At 40.5% G+C, this 20,879-nt stretch overlaps 1 protein-coding gene across 1 annotated transcript in view; it reads left to right on the forward strand.

The window, feature by feature from the left end:
- The first annotated feature begins 274 nt into the window (after positions 1-274).
- VIPR2 (vasoactive intestinal peptide receptor 2) overlaps positions 275-20,879 on the forward strand; it is a 220,151-nt gene continuing 199,546 nt past the window's right edge. Inside the window, exon 1 of the mRNA XM_006874432.1 lies at positions 275-305. Coding sequence (XP_006874494.1) covers positions 275-305 — 31 coding nt within the window. The remainder of the gene's footprint in view (positions 306-20,879) is intronic.

A 20,879-nucleotide genomic window follows, 5' to 3' on the forward strand; every position in this document is an offset into this window, starting at 1 on the left:
AGGAAGAAGGGATGCTCACCACAGTAGAGGTTACTCTAGGTCCCCTTTACTTAATCTGAGTTTGAGGTAATACCCCACTATTGATTCAGGAGAAGAAAAAGGGTGACCATTAGTTATCCCCAGCTAGGTGAGGAAATTGAAGGACAGAAATTAGAGAGAACTTTAAAAGGTTCTTGCCCAAGTTGGTGGCAAAACCCAGATCCCTAGATACCAAATCAGATATTCTTTTTACAAAATCATATGCGGTAAAAAGACAAGTGGGTTTTAGAAGAGAATGTCCTTTCGCTTTAATGTCTACTTCAAAGGTAAGGTCCATCCCAATATCAAATCAACTGAGATTTTATTTAAATCTAGTTTACAGACATGTTTTGCTTAATTATTTATATGTTCAGCTTAATTGTTTGCCTGTTTAGCTTAAGCTGTCTCTTGGGATAAGGATTTCTGTTTTTACTAGGTACTGAAGTTAGGATCCCTGGTGACACAATGAGTTAAGCCTTGAACTGCTAACCACAAGGTCAGCGGTTCAAACCCCACCAGCCACTCCACATGAGAAAGACGATGCTGCTGTCTGCGCCCGTAAGGATTTACAGACTTAGAAACCCTGGGGTGGGGGGCGGGGGGAGTTCTACTCTGTTCAATAGGGTTGCTATGAGTTGGAATCAACTTGATGCCAGTGAGTTTGTTATTTTTTAGTGTAAAATTAGCATTTTCTTTCCCCTGGCCTACACTGATTTCTTTCAAATTTTGTGGCAATGCCTCATATTGCTTTACTCTAGAATTTTCTAGATTTCTCTATGTCCATGTAGTCTGTGTTCTTGTTAGATCCCTGGCAGAGACCACTCCATTTTCTGCCTTTCTGTGTATAAACAGGGACTCATTAAGGAGGCAGCTGTGGCTTATCTGAGGAAAGACTAAGCTGTGTAGGACATTCAAATGTCATGGCTCACAGCTTTCTCTGATGTCTGCAGCACTTTCAATAGTGTACTCACTGTGAGCCACGCTTGACAGTTCTTCAGCAGCACAAGAATTAACAGTTAATTTCAAAGGCAGTCTTTCTTTCATCTTAGGAAATTATTAATACAGCTTTTCAAACAATTTGTAATTGACTTGTAGCGTCTTCCTTCCCTGAAGAGAGGGAAGCATAGAGGTTGACAGTGAGATTGGAAAGGACATTGGGTTGCCTCGCATGGCACTGCCCACTTGATGACCCCCCAGTGTTATGGGTAAACACAAAGAGAGTAAATTCTTGCTATAGCTCCACACAGATACTGTTCATCCAGCAAGCATTTATTGCAACCCTCTTCCAGCAAGACCTGTATTAGGTGCTATAAGATACTAAAAATATGTACAAGTTGGTCTCCTTGCACACAAAAAAAGTGCTATATAGGCATTGCAGTTCGAAACTATCAGCTGTTCCTCGGGAGAAAGATGAGGCGTTCTGCTCCCATAAAGATTTACAGCCTCGGAAACCCTGTACAGGGTCGCTATGAGTCGGAACTGACTCCACGGCACATAGCAACAACAACAGGCATTCAGAGGAGATAGGGAGAGTATTTCCACCTTGAGGGGCTCAGGAGGTGCTGGCTTTGACCTGGAAAATGAAGGATGGTAGGTTTTGGATAAAATGAATGGTTTGAAGCTGTAAACTAGAACTGGCGTACACAGCACTCGAGAGCTGACGCTGTAGGTAAGGAGGACCACTGAAGAAAGACTTTTGGAAAGTGGGGTGTTAGGTTAGGAATTGTATTTCACAAGAGTCACATGGCACTTATTTCTGAGGGTGGGCTGGGGTGACCCTGGAAATGAAGACCTTACAAATGGAATAACATTGCATGTGGAGACTAGGAAGATGGCTCATTGCCGTCAGTGATGGAGAAGAACAGTCAATAGATGCGTGGGGTCAGGAGCTGTGCTGCAGGAAGATGATGACTGAGAAGGTACCAGGTTGTGGAGTCGGGTGTGGAAGCTGCACTTTAGAAATTTGTCAGAGGAAAAAGAAACACAGGTGTAGCTCAAGGCCCAGAAAGGTGCCTTAGGGTGGGGACTCTGAGCACATTGTAAGTGGCAGGGAAGGTCCACTGAAGAGAGATATCAACAGGTTCTGAGAACATGGAATACATTTTGGTAAAAGGTCCAGGAGCAGGAGGAGTGACTAGACGTAGACGGAGGATGTGGCCTTGGAACGAGAGAGACTTTTCCTCTAAGACTTTGGGAGGAAGAAAGGAAGGTGAGATGTAGAGAGGGTTTTTAATTGGGAAGGGGCAATTAAGGAGGCTCTTGGAGTTCCTGAATGATGCACCTAGTTAATGTGGTTGGCTACTACTCAAAGCTTAGAGTTTGTGTCCACCAGGTGCCTCAGAAGGAAGACCTGGAGATCTACTCCCACAAAATCAGCCATTGAAACCCTCTAACACACATGGGGTCACCTTGAGTCACAGTTGACTCCACAGGAGATGTATTTTGTTGTTGTTTTTATTGAAAAAAAAAAATAGTTTATGTCTTCTGTCTTCTAAGGAGTAGGAAGCAAAGTCTTATGTGGTGAGGGTGCTTTGGGGGCAGGAGGCCAAAGGTTTGGTATAAGTCCTGGGGGTGGACTAGGGAGCTAGTTGGGGTCCTGGTGAACTATGCCTGAAGGTGCCGACTGGTGCAATCATTGTAGGGGTCCAGGACTGGTGTGCCAGACCATGTGAAATTGTCTTAGGTCCTTGGACTCCAGTTCTATGTCTCTACTGTACCATAGTTGGCACTGCTTTGTTCTCTGACAGTGAGGCCGATCATTTTCAGGATCATTAAAATTGTCTAGGAAAACAATTCCATTCACAATAGCATTGAACAGAATAAAACAAATTTAACCAAGAAGGTGAAAGACTTGTATACTATAAAACACTAATAAAAAAAAAAAAAATGAAAGAACACCTAAATTAATGGAGGAACTGTCTTTGTTCATGAACAGGAAGACTTAATATTAAGATGTCAATTACTAGCCTAAACAATTCATAAATTCTACAGCCTTTGTTTTTTTGTGATTTTTTTTTTTTTAATGAAAAGTAAAAAGCCAATCCTCAAATTTACATACAGTACCAAGGGGCCCTGAATAGCTAAAATAATCTGGAAAAAAACAGCAAAGTAGGAAGACTCACACTTCTTGATTTCAAAACATGTTATCAAGGTTGCCTAGGACCTAGAAGAGCAACACCAGACTTGATCTTCAGTTGGGTTAGTGTATACGCAGAATCAGACCAGGTAGAGAATTACTGAGGACATTCTGTGATGTGTGTGATGGGGGCATTTGTCAAACTCATCATAAGAGTAGTAGTGAGTTACATGTTTTGGAAAGATCCTGGGAAGTCACCCAAGTCCTTATCATAAATCTATGGAAGACTATCTTTGGAACAGCTTGGCATAATTCCTGATGCTTGAGTCCCAGCTTTCTTCAGGGTTTCTGAATATTCATCATCGCCAAATTGGATTAACTTCCTAGACAGGCCTTTTCATGCAAAACATCTCGCAAGTCTGCTCTAGGTTGAAGTTCATGTGGAACCAAGAATGTCCAAAGTTGTGACAAATATTGGAGCCAAAAAAATTTTTTTTGAGAATTTTAAATGTCAAAATCTGGATTGGTAAAATTTTGCAGACAATTTAGCACACTCATCATTTTCCTTAAATGGATGCCACGTTATGAAACTTCTATCATCACATAATATTCCTGAGTGACCACTATGTGTGATGCTAGTAAAAAGGACACTAAGGACACTAAAGAAAGGGGAGAGGGATGGAAATTCTGTTTCTGTCTTTGGAGTATTTTCCATCCATGGCTACTTTTAAGATATAGTAATAGGAAAGTCATCTAAACCACATGTATTGGATTGACTCCGGTTCAATTTAGAGGATATTTTGATATTTGGGTTTTATTGGCTATAGTCTATTTCAAATATATATAGTTTCCAAAGGGTTGATGAACCCCAAGCTCCATAATCCTGAGATCAGAAGAACCAGATGGTGCCCAGCTACCACTGTTAACTACTCTCTGAAATGGATTACAACAAAATGTTCTGGATAGAGTGGGAGAAAAATGAAACAAAACTCAAAATCATAAAAAGATAGACTTTTACTAGTATGATGGAGACTGGTGGAATATTCTGAGACTGTAGATCTAAGTTACTTTTCAGGTCTGGAACTGAACTCACCCTCATGTCATGGCTCAACTTTCATCCAAACAATAGTCAGAACCTACCGGGAGAACAATAAATAACACGTGAAGTGAATACTACTCCTTAGAATAAGGAAGACCGTAGAAGAATTGATGCTTTTGAGTTATGGTATTGGAGGAGAAAATATCGAAAGTGCTGTGGGCTGCCAAAAGAACCAACAGATCTGTGTTGGAAGAAGTGCAGCCTGAGTGCTCCTTGGAGACCAGGATGGCCAAACTTCGTCTCTCATACTTGAGACATATTGTCAGGAGGGACTAGTCACTGGAGAAGAATATCAAGTTTGGTGAGGTGGAGGGTCAGAGATAAAAAAAGGAAGACCTCCCAACGAGACAGATTGGGCAAGTGCAGCATCGATGGACTCAATTGTGGCAATGATAGTGAGGTTGGCCCAGGATCGGGCAGTGTTTCGTTTTGCTGTGCATAAGGTCACTATGAGTCAGTACCAACTCGATGGCACCTAACAACAACAACAACTCCTTAGAACAATCAACCATAGGAAATCAAAAGAGTAGCATTAGCCTTGGGATGAAACTTGGGAGGCAGGAATGAATAGGAAAGAAGGATGAATGGAAATAATAAACACAGGAAGGAAGTGGAAAGAGTGCTGTTACTTTGTAAGGACTGCAATAAATGCCATGAATCTAAATGTGTATGAATTGTTAAATGAAAAAAAAAAAAAAAAGTTTTCCTGTAAACTTTGACTCAAATCCAATGAAAAGATTAATAGTCCATTATCTTTTTTTGTGTGTGTGTGTGTGAATTATGTGGTAGTTTACATGGGAGAACATTAGTTTTACATTCATCCTATCGTTTATTGTTTCCTTGCCATGTTTACAATCCCCTCCATGCATCATCAACCAACCAAACAGTATACGCTGTAAGGCTGGCACCCTTGCCCCCCGGTCATCAGCACACAGCCCGTCTCCCTCTCTGGGTCTAAAATCCCCACCTGCTCCATCTCTCCACGTCATCGTGTCTGCCCCCATATCAGGCATCACTGCTTTTCTTGGTAGGGTCCTGCTCTCTGCTCTTCTCCCTTGATGGTCCCAGGGAACTCCACTCCTAAAAAGTTAATCACGCCCCTCATTGCTTCAAAACGTCTACCTTTACGTTTCCAACCCTCACAATCAGTCCTGATAACAGTTATTCACTATTGTATCACAAGAGACCTATCCGCATTTCCTTTGATAAGCCCTGCCTAGACAGATTGGATACTACTCAGTGGAGAGAGTCTACCTTCCTCCACACCCTCTGGATCTAGGTTCCCTCTTGAAAGCTTGTAAGTCAGTCACTTCTTGCCTTTGTAGCCCCCATTTTGGTAGCCAATGTCCAAGTTGCCCATCCCTGTGTACTCTGTGTATGGAGGGGGTGGAAATGATCCTTGCTGTAAAGATTTGTTCCCTCTTTTGAGCTACTGCATCCATAGGTGTAGGTCAAGTTCATCAGATTGTATCAGATTACTCTTTTTTCCTCTTCTTTCTTCTTCTAGCTGAGCTCTGATCATCCAGTCATTGAAGCCAGGTCAAGTGGGTATGATCTGCAAGTGTGGGTGTTCTTGTGCATATGCCCTCTCTTCTTATCAGCTGGATGCTTCACTCTCCACTCTAGTCCTCTGTGGCTATGTCACTAACTCTGGGCCCAAGAGTCCCCAGGTCTTGCCATAATGCTGGCCAACCAGGTCTCCACCCGGGTTCACAGGAGTCTATTGAACATTGTAGGGCTTAGCTTGCAACTTCATTGCTTTTTTTCCCTCACTTCCCCTTATCAGTGATGAACATGGTCACCAATCAGAGCGTGTAATAGTCCATTATCTTTTAATTCAACTTTTCCATGAACTTTTTGAAGACCCATCATATAGGTTCAAAGTGGATCTCTATATGCCACTTTGAAAACTCCTTTTGATTAGTTAACAACTTTGATTAAATCTGTTCTGTTTGTGTTTTTAAATTATAGTAAATATATATTTTAGGAACACATTTGTCATTTCAATGTTTTTCACATACACAATTAGTGATATTAATTATGCTTGTACTGTATACCCATCACCATTTTTTGTTTCTGAATTTTCCCATCACCCTTAACAGAAGCTCAGTGTTCTGGCAGCATTGAGTCCTCTGCCTGCACTTGGCAACTCCCAATAAATGTATGTCTGTATCCACTCGTCTGTTATAGGCACATCATATGTAGAATCCTGCTGTATTTGTCCTTTCATGGCTGGCTTTGTTCACTTGGTATATTGTTTTCAAGGTTTATCCATGGTTAGTGTTTCTCAGGACTTCATTTCCTTTTAAGGTTGAGTGATATTTCATACACATATTTTGTTTATCCTTTCAACTGTTGATGGGAATTTAGGTTGTTTCCACCTTTTAGCTGTTGTGAGTACTGCTGCAATAAACATTGGTGTACAAGTATCTTTTTGCATTCCTGGTTTCATTTCTTTTGGATATTGCAAAAAAACATGTGGGAGCCATGACTGATTTTCCCTGATTTCACAAGAGGGAAAGAGAATCAAACTCAAAATCAGCCCAAGGCCGATTCCTATGAAGTGGAGGTCAGACATGATTCCACCCTACAACCTTCTTTACCCTATTCTGACACCAACTATCTATCCTATAACACTCTGCTTCACATCTGGGCTCAATAATCAGTTGCAGTGGCCACACAGAACTCATAACAATATTCATGATTATGGAGTTTACTAAGGAAGTGAACGGGGTACAATTCAGGATCAAAAAAGCCCAGGATGCAGCATCTCTTCAGTCAGGAAGGCCTCTTGTCTGCCACAGTGTAGGCATATCTCACCCTTGTCTTTGGGCTCTCAAGCTTGTAGTCCCTTGACTTCTGCCCTGTTCAGGCAAGTGTTACAAAGCTCTTAGTTATTCTGTGAATGCCCAAAGGACACATTCTTCAAGCCAGTCTCCTGCCAGTAGCCATTCAGCTTTATTCAGTCCTTGGGTGTAGAGCCAGAAGCTCCTCGGTCTCTCCTTGCCACCGCCTCTGTGCCATCTCTGCTGTTGCTGGTTCTCTAGGAAGGGATCTCAAAGTTCAATCATGCTCTTCCTTCTTGATGGTCTTGGGATCTTCTGCCTCAGCTTCTGAGATGACTTTTAAATCTAGCTGCAGGGTAAAACTAACCGATGTCAGCTTTAGAGTCCTATATACCTTATTTGCATGGTTCCGCCCAATCACTTGGTTGGTTTTTAAGAAGACTTTGGATAGAAAAGCCACATCAAGTAAATTTAAAGCACCACAGATATATATCTAGAAGTGGACTTGGTGGATTATATAGTGATCTGTCTAATTCTGAGTTTATATTTGCCTAACTTTCCCCATCCCCAAAATAAACCTGGCTACTTCTTAGATTCAAAATTCCAAGGCAATCTACAGTGGACTTCTGGTGTGGCACTATAGGATCAGCACTGGACTGTGAACCACAAGTTTAGCAGTTCTAACGCATCAGCTGCACCTCAGAAATCCTATACAGGGTCAGTATGAGTCGAAACCAACTTGACAGCACTTAACAACAACAATCTACACTTGACAGCACTTAACAACAGCACTGGCAGTGTCCCAGTGAATGATTATTTCCCAGCTCACTTTGTATTTTAAAAGGAGTTCTGGCTAGAATGGAGAGTGAGGCGTCCAGTTGATAAGAAGAGAAGGCATATGCACAAGAACACCCACACTTGCAGATAATATCCACTTGACCCAGCTTCAATGACTGGATGATCAGAACTCAACTAGAAGAAGAAAGAAGAGGAAAAAAAGATAAATCTGATACAATTTGATGAACTTGACCTACACCTATGGATGCAATAGCTCAAAAGAGGGAACAAATCTTTACAGTGAGGATCATTCCCACCCCCTCCATACACAGAGTAGCCAGGGATGGGCAACTTGGACATTGGCTACCCAAAATGGGAGCTACAAAGGCAAGAAGTGACTGGCTTACCAGCTTTCAAGAGGGAACCTAGATCCAGAGGGCATGGAGGAAGGTGTAATCTCCACCGAATAGTATCCAATCTGTATAGGTAGGGCTGATGAAAGGAAATGTGAATAGGTCTTTTGTGATACAACAGTGAATAATTATTATCAGGACTGCTTGTGAGGGTTGGAAATGTAAAGGTAGGCGTTTTGTAGCAAAGAGGGGTGTGATTAACTTTTCAGTCTAGGAGCGGAGTTCCCTGGGACCATCAAGTGGAAAGCGTGACCATACCCAGAGAAGCAGTGATGCCTGAGATGGAGGCAGAGATGATGACGTGGAACGATGGAGCAGCTGGAGACTTTAGACCCAGAGAGGGCAAGGGGCTGTGTGCTGACAACCGGGGAGCAGGCTTGCAGGGTGTACCCTTTGGTTGGTTGATGATGCATGGAGGGGATTGTAACCATGGCAATGAAACCATATACAATAGGATGAATGTAAAGTTAATGTTCTCCCATGTAAACTATCACATAATTCACAAGAAAACATTAAAAAAAAAAAAAAAAAAAGGAGTCCTGGGTGACACAGCAGTTAAGTGCTTGCTTGTGAAATAAAAGGTTGATGGTTTGAGCCCACCCAGTGACGTTGCAGGAGGAAGACCTGGTAGACTCCTCCAGTGAAGACTATAGCCAAGGAACTCCTATGGGAAAGTTCTACTCTGTCACTTGGGATTGCTATGAGTTGGAAATTCACTTGATGGTACCTAACAACAGCAATTTGTATGTTATTCCCAGGGTGTTGTAGGTAGGATGACTGCTCATTACACAGATTTTTGATGTACTCTGAGGTGATCTGATAAATTTAGATCCCTGTAAAATTGTCTTTGTAGCAGTCACATTGTTAACACACATAGAATCTTGGCTGTTTTGCAGAGTCATTTACATATTACATCTGTGTCAATCCCAGGTGTCTCATAAAATCACTGGAGGAAGCAGCGTGGTCCAGGGGGCCTGGGTTTCAGTGCAGCTTGGCTATTTCTCTCTGGGACTGAATGCTTAGCTTGTGTGGGCTTATTGTTTGCAAGCCAATGCCCTGTTTAAGAGCAAATCCCAAAGTCACTGCATAGTTAATTTTATACAGTCTTTTCTGTCAGGAAAACTTTTTTGTCAAAGCCAGTCTTGGTACATGACAGTTAACTCTATCCTCAGTGTAGAGCTTGAGAGGCTAGCAGATGCTCCATAACACTTGTTGAAAAATGAAACAGAATATTTGTTATTGTAAATCATGAGGGTAAGTAAAAAAGCATCGCTACTAGGGTTTCAGGTCATACATGCATGAGTTTATTCTAAACAAAACATATTTAAATATATCTCTTCCATCAATGGAGAGTTCTCTGAGTTGTGTACTTGTTTAAAGTTCCCTAGTCAGGAGGGACCAGTCACTGGAGAAGGATATCATATTTGGTAGGGTGGAGGGACAGAGAAAAAGAGGAAGAGCCCCAACAAGATGGATTGGTCAAGTGGCAGCATCAATGGACTCAAGTGTGGAAACAATGGTGAGATTGGCTCAGGATCAGACAGTGTTTCATTATGCTGTGCATAAGGTTGCTATGAGTTGGTACCAACTTGATGGCACTTAACAACAACAACAGAGAACCTTAAATAAAAGAGAGATACATTTTATGCCATGGAAAGAAACAATTCTGCAGTGAGGGCTAATATAAATTTTTTAACAATGTTCAAGTGGACGTCATTGAACCTTTGCAACACATTTATGGGAATGCTGTCTCACACAAAAGGACAGTTTTTAGATGGAGCAAGTGTTTTAAGGAAGGTCCATTCAAAGATGAGCCAAGAAAGGAAAGACCGTCAGCTTCCACAAATGAAGAAATTGTAACACTAATGAAAGAAGGCTGTAGAATTATGTGATAGCTGCTGAAGTTGGGTTTTCACATGGTTCAGCACTTGTATTTGTAAATGAAAATTTTGAACTCAGCAAGCATTGCGTGAAGATCAGCTAGCTCAGAATTCATCTTTCTGTCAGTCTTTAAAACAAGCTCAAAACTAATAAAAGACAGTTTTATAGAATACATGGTGTTGGATTTACCACTATAATCCAGAGAGCAAGGTCCAGTCAAAACAGTGGTTTCCAAGGTATCTGCTGCATCAGTTAAATTCAAGGCAGAGAAGTCAGCTCAGAGGATTCTAGTGACTGTTTTTTGGAATTAAAAAAAAACAAAAAACATGATGGATTTTCTTGAAGAATACATGATAATCACAGGCGCTTATTAGGGAGTTTTCAGAAAACTGAAAACCACATTGGTGAAGAAAAAGACCAGGAAAGTTGCACCGAGGAATTTTTCATCCAAACAGTACTCTTTTTTGTTGTTTGAGAGTAAGAAGGTCTATGAGAATTTTGCTGTGAAACCGTACCTCTTCATTCCATAGCCATGATCTTGCCTCTTCATAAGTCTCCCCTCACCCCAAACTAAATATTTAAAAGGAACATGATTTGAGTCCTTCAAGGATGCCCAAACTGTTGTTTAATGTGGTATAAATTGAAAGATACAGAATACTTCGAGAGAGGTTTAGAGAGATGGAAATACTATCTTCAGAAGTGTGTAGATATAGATGGAGGGTATGTTGCAAAACAATAACATTACATTTTGAGGATTTTGTTTCATTTTGTACCAATACTTTTCTACTTAACCTTCAAATAAGAAAAGATGTCCCTAGTTTATTTACAAGCTATGTTAAATTGTTGTTAAGTACTGTCAAGTTGGTTCCAAATCATAGAGATCTTGTATAGGTTTCTGAGGCTGTAAATCGTTGTGAGAGCTGAAAGCTTCATGTTTATCCTACAAAGCGGTTGGTGGCTTGAACCTCCAACCTTGTGATTCACAGTCCAGTACTCAGCCTACAGAGCCACCATACTGTTAAACCATTAAGAAAGTGCCATTTATTGATTGGATGATGTATCATTTAGCTTCTACTTCCACGGGCAATTAGATTTGTTAGCACACCCTGAGCTTATTCAATTAAATCTCTTGAATCATTGCTTCAACCTGTCACTGTTGCTAACTAACACCCTTTACGGTGTTTGGTTATCTTTCACCTAAATTAATTGTCTCCTGAGGAGAGCTCTTCTCATTTTTGTATGTTGCACATTCCAGAGTGCATCCTTTTATTAGTTTTGACAGGTTACCGCTTTCAGTATTCCCCTCAACGACTTCTTTCCACTCTGCTTGTGCCAATAGCAATTATTGTCATCCTTCCTAATTACAACATTTCTAAAACGACATTTGGCACTGGACCCAGCTTAGCTAATGCATAGATGTAGTTTTCCTTATCTCCCTGGCAAATACTTTCAGGACAAATGATGGAAACATGCATCCTCAGTCTAAAGCAAAAGAAGGAACCCTTCATTTAGTAACATTTGTTTCACCATTAATTTGTGCTAATCTTCGGAAACACTGAGATTCTATAAGATTTAGGAGTAACACAGTAATTGGCCACCTGAACAGGCAGCATTCAAAGCTGTCAAAAGAGGAAATACAGATCTGAAGGAGGAAACTGAAAAAGAAAATTTAGGAGCTTGGGAGAATGGGCCAGTATTTCTGCAATCTCCAAATCCAGTTAAAGATTTGCCGTAATAATCCTGCCCAACTTCCACAGGCCCATGCAATCAGAACCCACTCAATACTATCACCAGCTTTGTGAGTACTTCTGTCAGTTTCCCTGTGCAACCTTATTTACAGGACATGCCAAAAAAGAAAGTCATGGCATGCAGTTAGGACATAGCAGTGTCCTCTTTGTAACAGGGCTCCCAGATGGTCTGGATATGGACAGCTGACAGCTGCTCAGGTGATATTTGCCACATCGTGATTGCATGCACTCTGAGCTGGGGAAAATGGCCAAAAACACTCTAGGGTCCCTCTTTTTATGATGCATTCAACTTGGACCTCTGAGAAAGCATAGCAGGGAATGAATGCCCTGACTCACACCAAGTCTTCAGAACTGCTGTTTTTGAAGGGAAGGTTGAGGGGTTCTCTAAGCAGAAATTGAGTTAAAACAAGGTAGTGATAGAAACATTGTTAAAATGCTATGAATCAAAACTGTAACTGCCCTTTTACGGCTCCCAAAAGTAGAACTAGGACTTATACTTAGCAATTACAAGTAACCATATTTTGTCCCTGGTATATAAAATACCTCATTTACAGTTACCACTCATCTGTCATTGGAGGCTTGTTTGCTGCCATGATGCTGAAAAGGTTTCAGCTTGACTTCCAGACTAAAGGGAATAGGAAGAAAGACCTGGTGAGGTACTTCAGAAATCAGTCAATGAAAGCCCTGTGGATCCACAACCCATCTTGGTGATGGCATAAGTTAGAGCAGCATCCATTGTGTGCTTGAAGTCACTATGAGTTAGGGCTGATATCACAGCGGCTACCAGCACTCAAAGGAAGCACTTTATCATGATTTGAGATAACTGAGGTGGAATGTATTGCTTTAGAAGGCACCAGTTTCCTAGGCACTGGAAGAAATTAAAGGATCTATGTCACCTCTGTGGTCCTTTTAGATCCTTGGTGTCTACTAGTCTGGGATACTTGCCTACACGTAAGGAAAGAAATATGGCTCGCATGTGTCTTCCTAAATACAGTGATCTTTGTAAAATGACATATGCATTTGCTCACAGAAAAAGATTTAAGGCCATAAAGATGAGTGGTGTCCCCTGTAAATCTGACTTCAAATTTACTGGGCCATCAATTCTTCTTCCAAGCTGGCTTTGTGATGCCAACAAACAAGAGTCATAAGTGCCTTCTTGTCTGTGATGAATCAGTTCAGAATAAATGGTCATCATCCACAGAGAAGGGCAAAGCACTTAAAAAAGTGATGTATTTATTTTTATTAAATGATTTCAATTCAATTGGTGACTCATTTCATCCAGCTTTTAATCCTTTAAATTGGCATTGACAGTAGGCATGGGAAGGAGGCCTGGTGGTTACTATGGGTTAGGTGCTCGGCTGCTACACTCAAAGTCTTGGGTGGTTCAAGACCACCAGCAGCTCCATGGTAGAGATGAGGTTATCTGCTCCTGTAAATACTTAGAGTCATAGAAACAGTAAGGAGAAGCTCGCTTCTGTCCTGTAGAGTTCGTGAGTTGGAGTTGACTTGATGACAGTGGATGTGGTTTCTTTGTTTGATTTTTGGATAGCTGTGGAGGTGTACTGGCACAGGAAATGGACCAATGGCTTCATGGCCAAAAGACAGCTAATTGGCTTTATTATTATTATTTGTTTGTTTGTGTTTTAAATCAGAATTTTAGAGCTTTGAGGAAAATCTCCTTGATCAGCACAGGAAAAGAGCTGGAAGGCTTCAGAGAGGTGGCTCTCAGATTGTAACTGTCAGTTACTGGGAGAAATTGACAAATACAATTAACAGCACTCACAGCTGTCCAGGCACAGAAAGGATGAGTTTTGTGGCCATCACATGTTTTTATCGAGGTTTAGTCTTTTCCTAAGAAACCATAGATACAGTTGGAGCAAAACAGACACCATCTTTTTCAAGAAATAAAAATAAGTGAGGTACATGGAAGCACAAGTGAGCAAACTCGTGTGAAGGTGTGCTCAAGATCCCTAAAAATCGCTCCCAATCAGACCACATTGTGAGTTTTAAGCTGTACCTCTTCAGCTAACAAAGGTCGCAAAAGCTTCACTCCATTCGCATCGTCACAGTAACTTTACTTTGAGGAGGCAGCTTTTCCTTATAGCATTCCTTATACTTTTCCGATAGTATTTCCCCAGGAGTGCCTTCCAACCTGAGGGGCTCATCTTCTGGCACTGTATCTATCTGACAATATTTTGGTGCTCATCATTGTGTTTCAATATTCAATCTTCTGGTGCTATCTGATAGTGTTTCACTGCTATGCATAAGGTTTTCATTAGCTAAATATTCAGAAGTAGTAGTCCACCTCTCCCTCTTCCAAGTCTGTCTTAGTTTGGAGGCTGAGGCGAAACCTGTCCACCATGGGTTAGCCAACCGCCATTCAAATTCAAAATACCAGTGACATAGCTTCCAGCATCACAGCAAAATGCAAGTCACCACAGTGTGACAAACTGATAGACAAGTAGTTCTCCTCAAAATGAGAAGAAACAGTTATAAGCATCCCTTAATAATCAAAACATGCGTAGTATGAAGTATATAAATCTAGAAAAATTGGAAATTGTTATAAAGAAATGGAATGCATAACCATCAGTATCTTAGGTATTAATGAGCAGAAATAGACTGGTATTGGCCATTTTGAATCTGACAGTTATAAGGTTTACAATGCTGTGATGACAAGTTGAGGAGGAATGGTGTCATATTCATCATCAAAAAGAACATATCCTGTCTGTGATAGGATAGTATCCATACTCCTTCAAGGAAAACCAGTTAATACCACGATTATTCAAATTTATGCAACCATCACTAAAACCAGTGATGATGAAATTGAAGATCTCTACCAAATTCTTGAGTCTAAAATTAATAAAAAATGCAATCAGTACATCTTGATAGTTACTGGTGATTGGAATGCAAAGGTTAGAAGCAAAGAGGAAGGACTAGTAGTTGGAAAACTTGGGTTAGGTGATAGAAATTATGCTGGAGATCACATGATAGAATTTTGCAAAATCAATAACTTCTTCATTGCAAATACCGTTTTTAAACAGCATAACAGTTAACTATGCACATGGACCTCACCAGATGGAATACACAAAAATCAAAGTGACTACATCTGTGGAAAGAGATGGTGGAAAAGCTCCATATTATCAGTCAAAACAGGGTCAAGTGGAGACTACAGAACAGACCATCAATTGCTTATATGCAAACTCACATTAAAGCTGAAGAAAATTAAAACAAGTCCAGAAGAGCATACATATGACCTTGAACATATCCCACCTGACTTTAGAGAAAATCTCAAGAACAGATTTGATGCATTAGACACTAAAGATCGAAGTCCAGAAGAGTTGTGGGATGACATCAAGAACATCATACAGGAAGAAAGCAAAAGGTCATTAAGAAGAAAGAAGGAAAAAACCCAAAATATCAGAAGCGACTCTGAAACTTCCTTTCCAGTGTGAAGATGCTAAAGCAAATGGAAAAATAAGGAGGTAAAAAACTGAATAGAAAAGTTCAAAAGATAGCTTGAGAAGACAAAGTCAGATATTATAATGAAATGTGAAAAGATCTGAAGTTAGAAAACCAAAAGGGAAGAGCAGTGTCAAGCTGAGGGAACTGAAGAAAAAACTCAAGCCTCAACTTGAAATATTGAAGGATTCTATGGGCAAAATATTGAGTGATGCAGAAAGCATCAAAAGAAGATGTAAGGAATATATAGAATTGTTGTAACAAAAAGAAATGGTAGATGTTTCAAGAGGTAGCATATGATCAAGAGCCAATGATACTGAAGGAAGAAGCCTGAAGTGCATTGAAGGCATTGTCAAAGATCAAGGCACTGGGAATGATGGAATACAAATTAAAATCTTTCAACAAACCAATGTAGCACTGGAGATGCTCACTCATATATGCCAAGAAATTTGGAAGACAGCTTCCTGGCCTGCTTACTGAAACAGATCCATATTTGTGCTCATTCTAAAGAAATGTGACCCAATGGAATATGGAAATCATCGAACAATAACCTCATATGCATGCGGAATTTGGACAGTGGATAAGGAAGAGCATAGAAGAATTGATGCATTTGAATTATGTTTGTTTGAGGAGAATTTTAAAAGCACCATGGACTGGCTTCCGGTTTGGGGGTGGGGAAAGCAGAGACAGACAGTGAAAACTCCTCTGCCAAAACCCAAAAAAATGCAGAGAAAGAGAGGTCTACAGAAAAACTGCAGAGCTTTGGATCTTGTTTAAGGTTCTGGGTGACAGTTTCCCATAGCTATTGATAAGAAATCTGCCTGTGGAAGCAAAATACGGTGATTTCTGAATTGATGCAGCCACAGTTGTCAGCAGCAAGAAGTCCTCAAGCCGGAAGGCAGGGCCACAGCAACCCAGCGCTAGAAGCCGCAGAGCGGCGTGTCTGGGGAGAGAGGTGTGACCAATTTTTCATCTTTCACTTTTCATTTTTCACATATCTCTCCTCTTCACCTGGATCGCACCTTCATTGCACAGCCTAGATGCCTTCAGGCAGGAGGCAGAACACCCCCAAAAGGGTCCAGCATTGCAATGGCACAGAGAAGAAACCTGCAGGCTGCTTCTTATGATGTTGTCACCCTGGGAACAAGCCCCAAAGCTTACCTAGGCAGGACCCTTTGCACAGCAAATGCCAGTGGACCGCGTCAATCACAATTTTATTCTTGTTTTTGATTGATGGTTTCTGTCTCTGCTTTTATATTGTTTCTGTCTTTGGTCCTTTTGGCTTCACTCTTCTCCCAGGATTGGAGCTTTCTCCCACTACCTTACCCAAGAAGAGACAGCAACTGTGCCCATAGAGCCAAGGTACAAGCATACCCCATAATACCACACCATCTGGACAAGAGCCAAAATTAGCTGCTAGGCATTACACATGGAAAGAGCAGCCTATCTCCAGATCATATCCACCAGGAGACGCGAGCAAGCGTAACAAAAAGAAGCGTAACAAAAAGAACATCCATTAAGCTTTACAAACTCATATAACTGTTGAAAATGTCCAAGGAAAACAAAATTAAAGATCTCAACACATGTCCAAAAATAGAAAAAATTAACCGAGACAAATGAGCTGGAAGCAGACACAGACTTTTTAGTAGAAGGGCAGGTTCTGAATCTGCCTGAGAAGAAATTCAGAAGAATAATATGGGAAAAAATTCAAATGTTCCAGAAAGGGGTGGAGGAAAATAAGGAAGAAGTCAGGAAAGTGCTACAAGAGCAATCAAACAAGATAGATCCAGCACTGGAAACAATCCAAAACCTGCAAAAAGAAGTCCAGGTAATTAATAATAAAATAACAGAAATGGACAATATACTGAAAGGGGCAAAGGAGCAGAAGGGAAAAGATGGAAGCCAGAACCAGCGAGCTGGAAGACAAATCTCTCAATGCTGCTAAGATAGAAGAGCAAGCAGAAAAAAGGATTTAAAAATCTGAGGAGAGTCTAAGATTCATGCTGGATAACATGAAGAGGAATAACTTAAAAATTATTGGCATTCTAGAACAAGAAGACTCACAGAACTCCACAGAAGAGATAGTTGAAGAGCTTCTGGAAGAAAATTTCCCAAACATCTTGAAGGATGAGAAGATAAACATTCAGGAAGCTGAAAGAACCCCAGGAAGGATAGACTCCAAAAGAAAATCACCAAGACATATCATAATCAAAGACAAGGAGAGAATCCTAAAAGCAGCCAGGGAAAAGAGAAGTGTCACCTACAAAGGCATGCAAATCAGATTAAGCTCTGACTTCTCAGCAGAAACCATACAGGCAAGAGGGAAATGGGAAGACATATTTAAAACCCTCAAAGAAAAAAAAAACTGCTAACCAAGAATCATCTATCCAGCAAAACTGTCAATCAAATACAATGGGGCAATCAAAACTTTGCAGGATAAACAGAAGGCAAGCGATTTTGTTAAAGCCAAGCCAGCACTTCAAAACATCCTAAAGGGAGTTCTTTCAAATAAAAACCTGCAAGAACAAACAACAACCAGAGATTGACAGATATGGCAACACCGCTTGGAACTCGGTCGATGAATAGCAGAGTTCAGAATGGAATCACAAAATTACAGCAGTGAATTCAGAGGACCTGTGAGGCCAACCAAAGATTAAAATATGAACAATGTCAAAGAATGGAAAATGTAGGAACAGAGATCCAGGTGGTGAGGAGGTCGAGTAGATGGCAAGATACAATAGACTGTCTTAAATGCAGGGAAAACTTAACAGACTATAGAGTAACCCCCAAAAATATTAATACATCACAACTTACCATGAAAGTGAAGATCCAAGCAGAACAAGGAAACATTAAAATAAAGAAGAAACCGACAAGAAATAGCACAAAAAACATGAACGCAACACAAGAAGGCATGCAGAACAAAGGAACAAACAGCACCACAAAAATTAACATAATGACAGCAGTTAATCCACACCTATTGATAATTACACTGAATGTCAATAGATTAAATGCACCAGTGAAGATACAGAGTGACTAAATGGATAAGAAAACAAGATCCTTCAGTATCCTGCCTGCAAGAGACACACCTTACACACAAAGAAAAAACAGACTAAAAGTTAAAGGATGCAAAAAAATATACTAAGATAAGAGCAATAAAAAAATAAGCAGGAGTGGCTATATTAATCTCTGATAAAATAAATTTACGATAAAAACCAGCATAAGAGATAAAGAAGAACACTATTTCATGATTAAAGGGTCAATTGAGCAAGATGACCTAACCATAATTAACATCTATGCTCCCACTGAAAGAGCACCAAGATATAAAAAGCAAACCCTACTAGAATTGAAAAAGAAATAGATAAATCTACAATTATAGTGGGGGATTTTAATACACTACTTTCGAAAAGGGATACAACAACCAGAGAGAAACTCCACAAAGCTACAGAGGAACTAAACAGCACAATCAACCAACTTGATCTCATAGACTTAACAGAGCATTCAACCCAACAACAGCACAATATACTTTCTTCTCCAGTGCACTTGGTACATTCTCCAGAAGTGACCAAGTGTTAGGTCACAAAGCAAGCCTCCATAAATTTCCAAACATCAAAATACTACAAATCATCTTTTCAGACCACAATGCCATTAAGTTAGAAATCAAAAATAAGAAGACCAAGGAAATAAAGTTTAATGCATAGAGGCTGAATACCACCCTCCTGAAGAGTGACTGGATTATAGAAGAAATTAAACGTGAAATCAGAAAGTTCTTAGAAACAAACAAGAACAAAAACACAACATACCAAAATCATTGGGACACGGCGAAAACGTTGCTGAGAGGACAATTTATTGCAGTAAATGTGCACATCCAAAAAGAAGAAAGAATCAAAATTAACACATTAACACAACATCTCCAACAACTAGAAACAGACCAACAGAGGGAATCTACAGTCACCAAGAGAAAAGAAATAATAAAGATGAGAACAGAAATAAATGAGATAGAAAACAGAAAAACTATGTAAAGAATCAATAGGACAAGAAACTGGTTCTTTGAAAGGATTAATAAAATTGACAAACCATTGGCAAACCTAACAAAAGAAAAGAGGGAGAAGACACAAATAACATGCATTAGAAACCACATGGGCGATGTCACAACGGAACCAAAGGAAATCAAAAGGATAATAACAGAATACAATGAAGAGTTGTACTCCAACAAATTTGAAAACTTAGAAGCTATGGATACATTTTTAGAAAAACATGAGCTACCTAAACTCACGCGGAGTGAATTAGAAGACTTGAACAGATCCGTAACAATAGAAGAAATTGATCCGGTCATCAAAAAACTCCCAACCAAAAAAAGTCCAGGTCCAGATGGCTTCACTGGTGAGTTCTACCAGACATTCAGGTAAGAGTTGTCACCAATTCTACTCAAATTATTCCAGAAGATAGAGGAGGATGGAAAACTTCCTAATACAGTTTATGAAGCAAGCATAACCCTGTTATCAAAACCAGGGAAGGACATCACTAAGAAAGAAAATTATAGACCAATACGCCTCATGAACACAGATACAAAAATTCTGAACAAAATCTTAGCCAACAGAATCCAGCAGCACATCAAAAAAAATAATACATCAAGACCAAGTGGGATTCAGGGATGCAGGGATGGTTCAACATTAGAAAAACAATCAATGTAATCCACCATATAAACAAGAAAAAAACCACATGATCTTATCTATTGATGCAGAAAAGGCAAGTTGTTCCCCAGGGAGCATCAAGGAAAGTGGTCAGGTCCCCTCAAGGCAAACTCCCTTCCAAGACTGAAACTCAAATGGAATACACTAGCAGGCATATGGTCCTGCTGTTGACCACATTATTCACCAATAAGGGGAAGAGAGGGAAAACAGCAATGAAGTTGTGAACTAAGTCTGACCATATTCAATAGACTCCTGTTAACCTGCATTGAGACCTGGTTGGCCAGCAGTATGACGAGACCTGGAAACTCCTGGGTCCAGGGGCAGGGACGTGGCCCAGAGGACTAGAATGGAGTGTGAAGCATCCAGCTGATATGAAATGAGGGAGGATGCAAAAGAACAGCCACACATGCAGATAGTACCGATTATACCTCTCATCAGTGGCTGGATGATCAGAACATGACTAGAGGAAGAAATAAGAGGAAAAAATTAAGGAGTAACCCACTATAAGTGGATGACCTTGACTTATGCTTGTGGACGCAGTATGACAAAGGAGTAGACAAATCTCTACAGTGAGCATCATTCCCACCCCCTTGGTACACAAGGTCGACAGGGAGGGGGAACTTAAACATTGGCTACCCAAAATGGGGGGACTACAAAGGCCAGAAATGACTGGCTTTCAATAGGGAACCTAGCTCCCGAGGATACAGGGAAAGGTAGAACCTCCCCTGAATTGTTTCCAACCTGTCTGGATGGGGTTAATAAAAGGTGAGGGGGAACGGACTCCTGTGGGACAATAGGGAATGATTGCTATCAGGTCTGACAGTGAGTGTTGGAAAGGTAAATGTAAATGTTTGGTAACAAAAGTAGGGGAGGGGGCTGGTTTTGCAGTCTAGAAGTGGAGATCCCTGGAACCATCAAGGGAGAAAAGGGA

This window comes from Chrysochloris asiatica, unplaced genomic scaffold (genome assembly GCF_000296735.1).
Source record: "Chrysochloris asiatica unplaced genomic scaffold, ChrAsi1.0 scaffold00277, whole genome shotgun sequence".
Lineage (NCBI taxonomy): Eukaryota > Metazoa > Chordata > Mammalia > Afrosoricida > Chrysochloridae > Chrysochloris > Chrysochloris asiatica.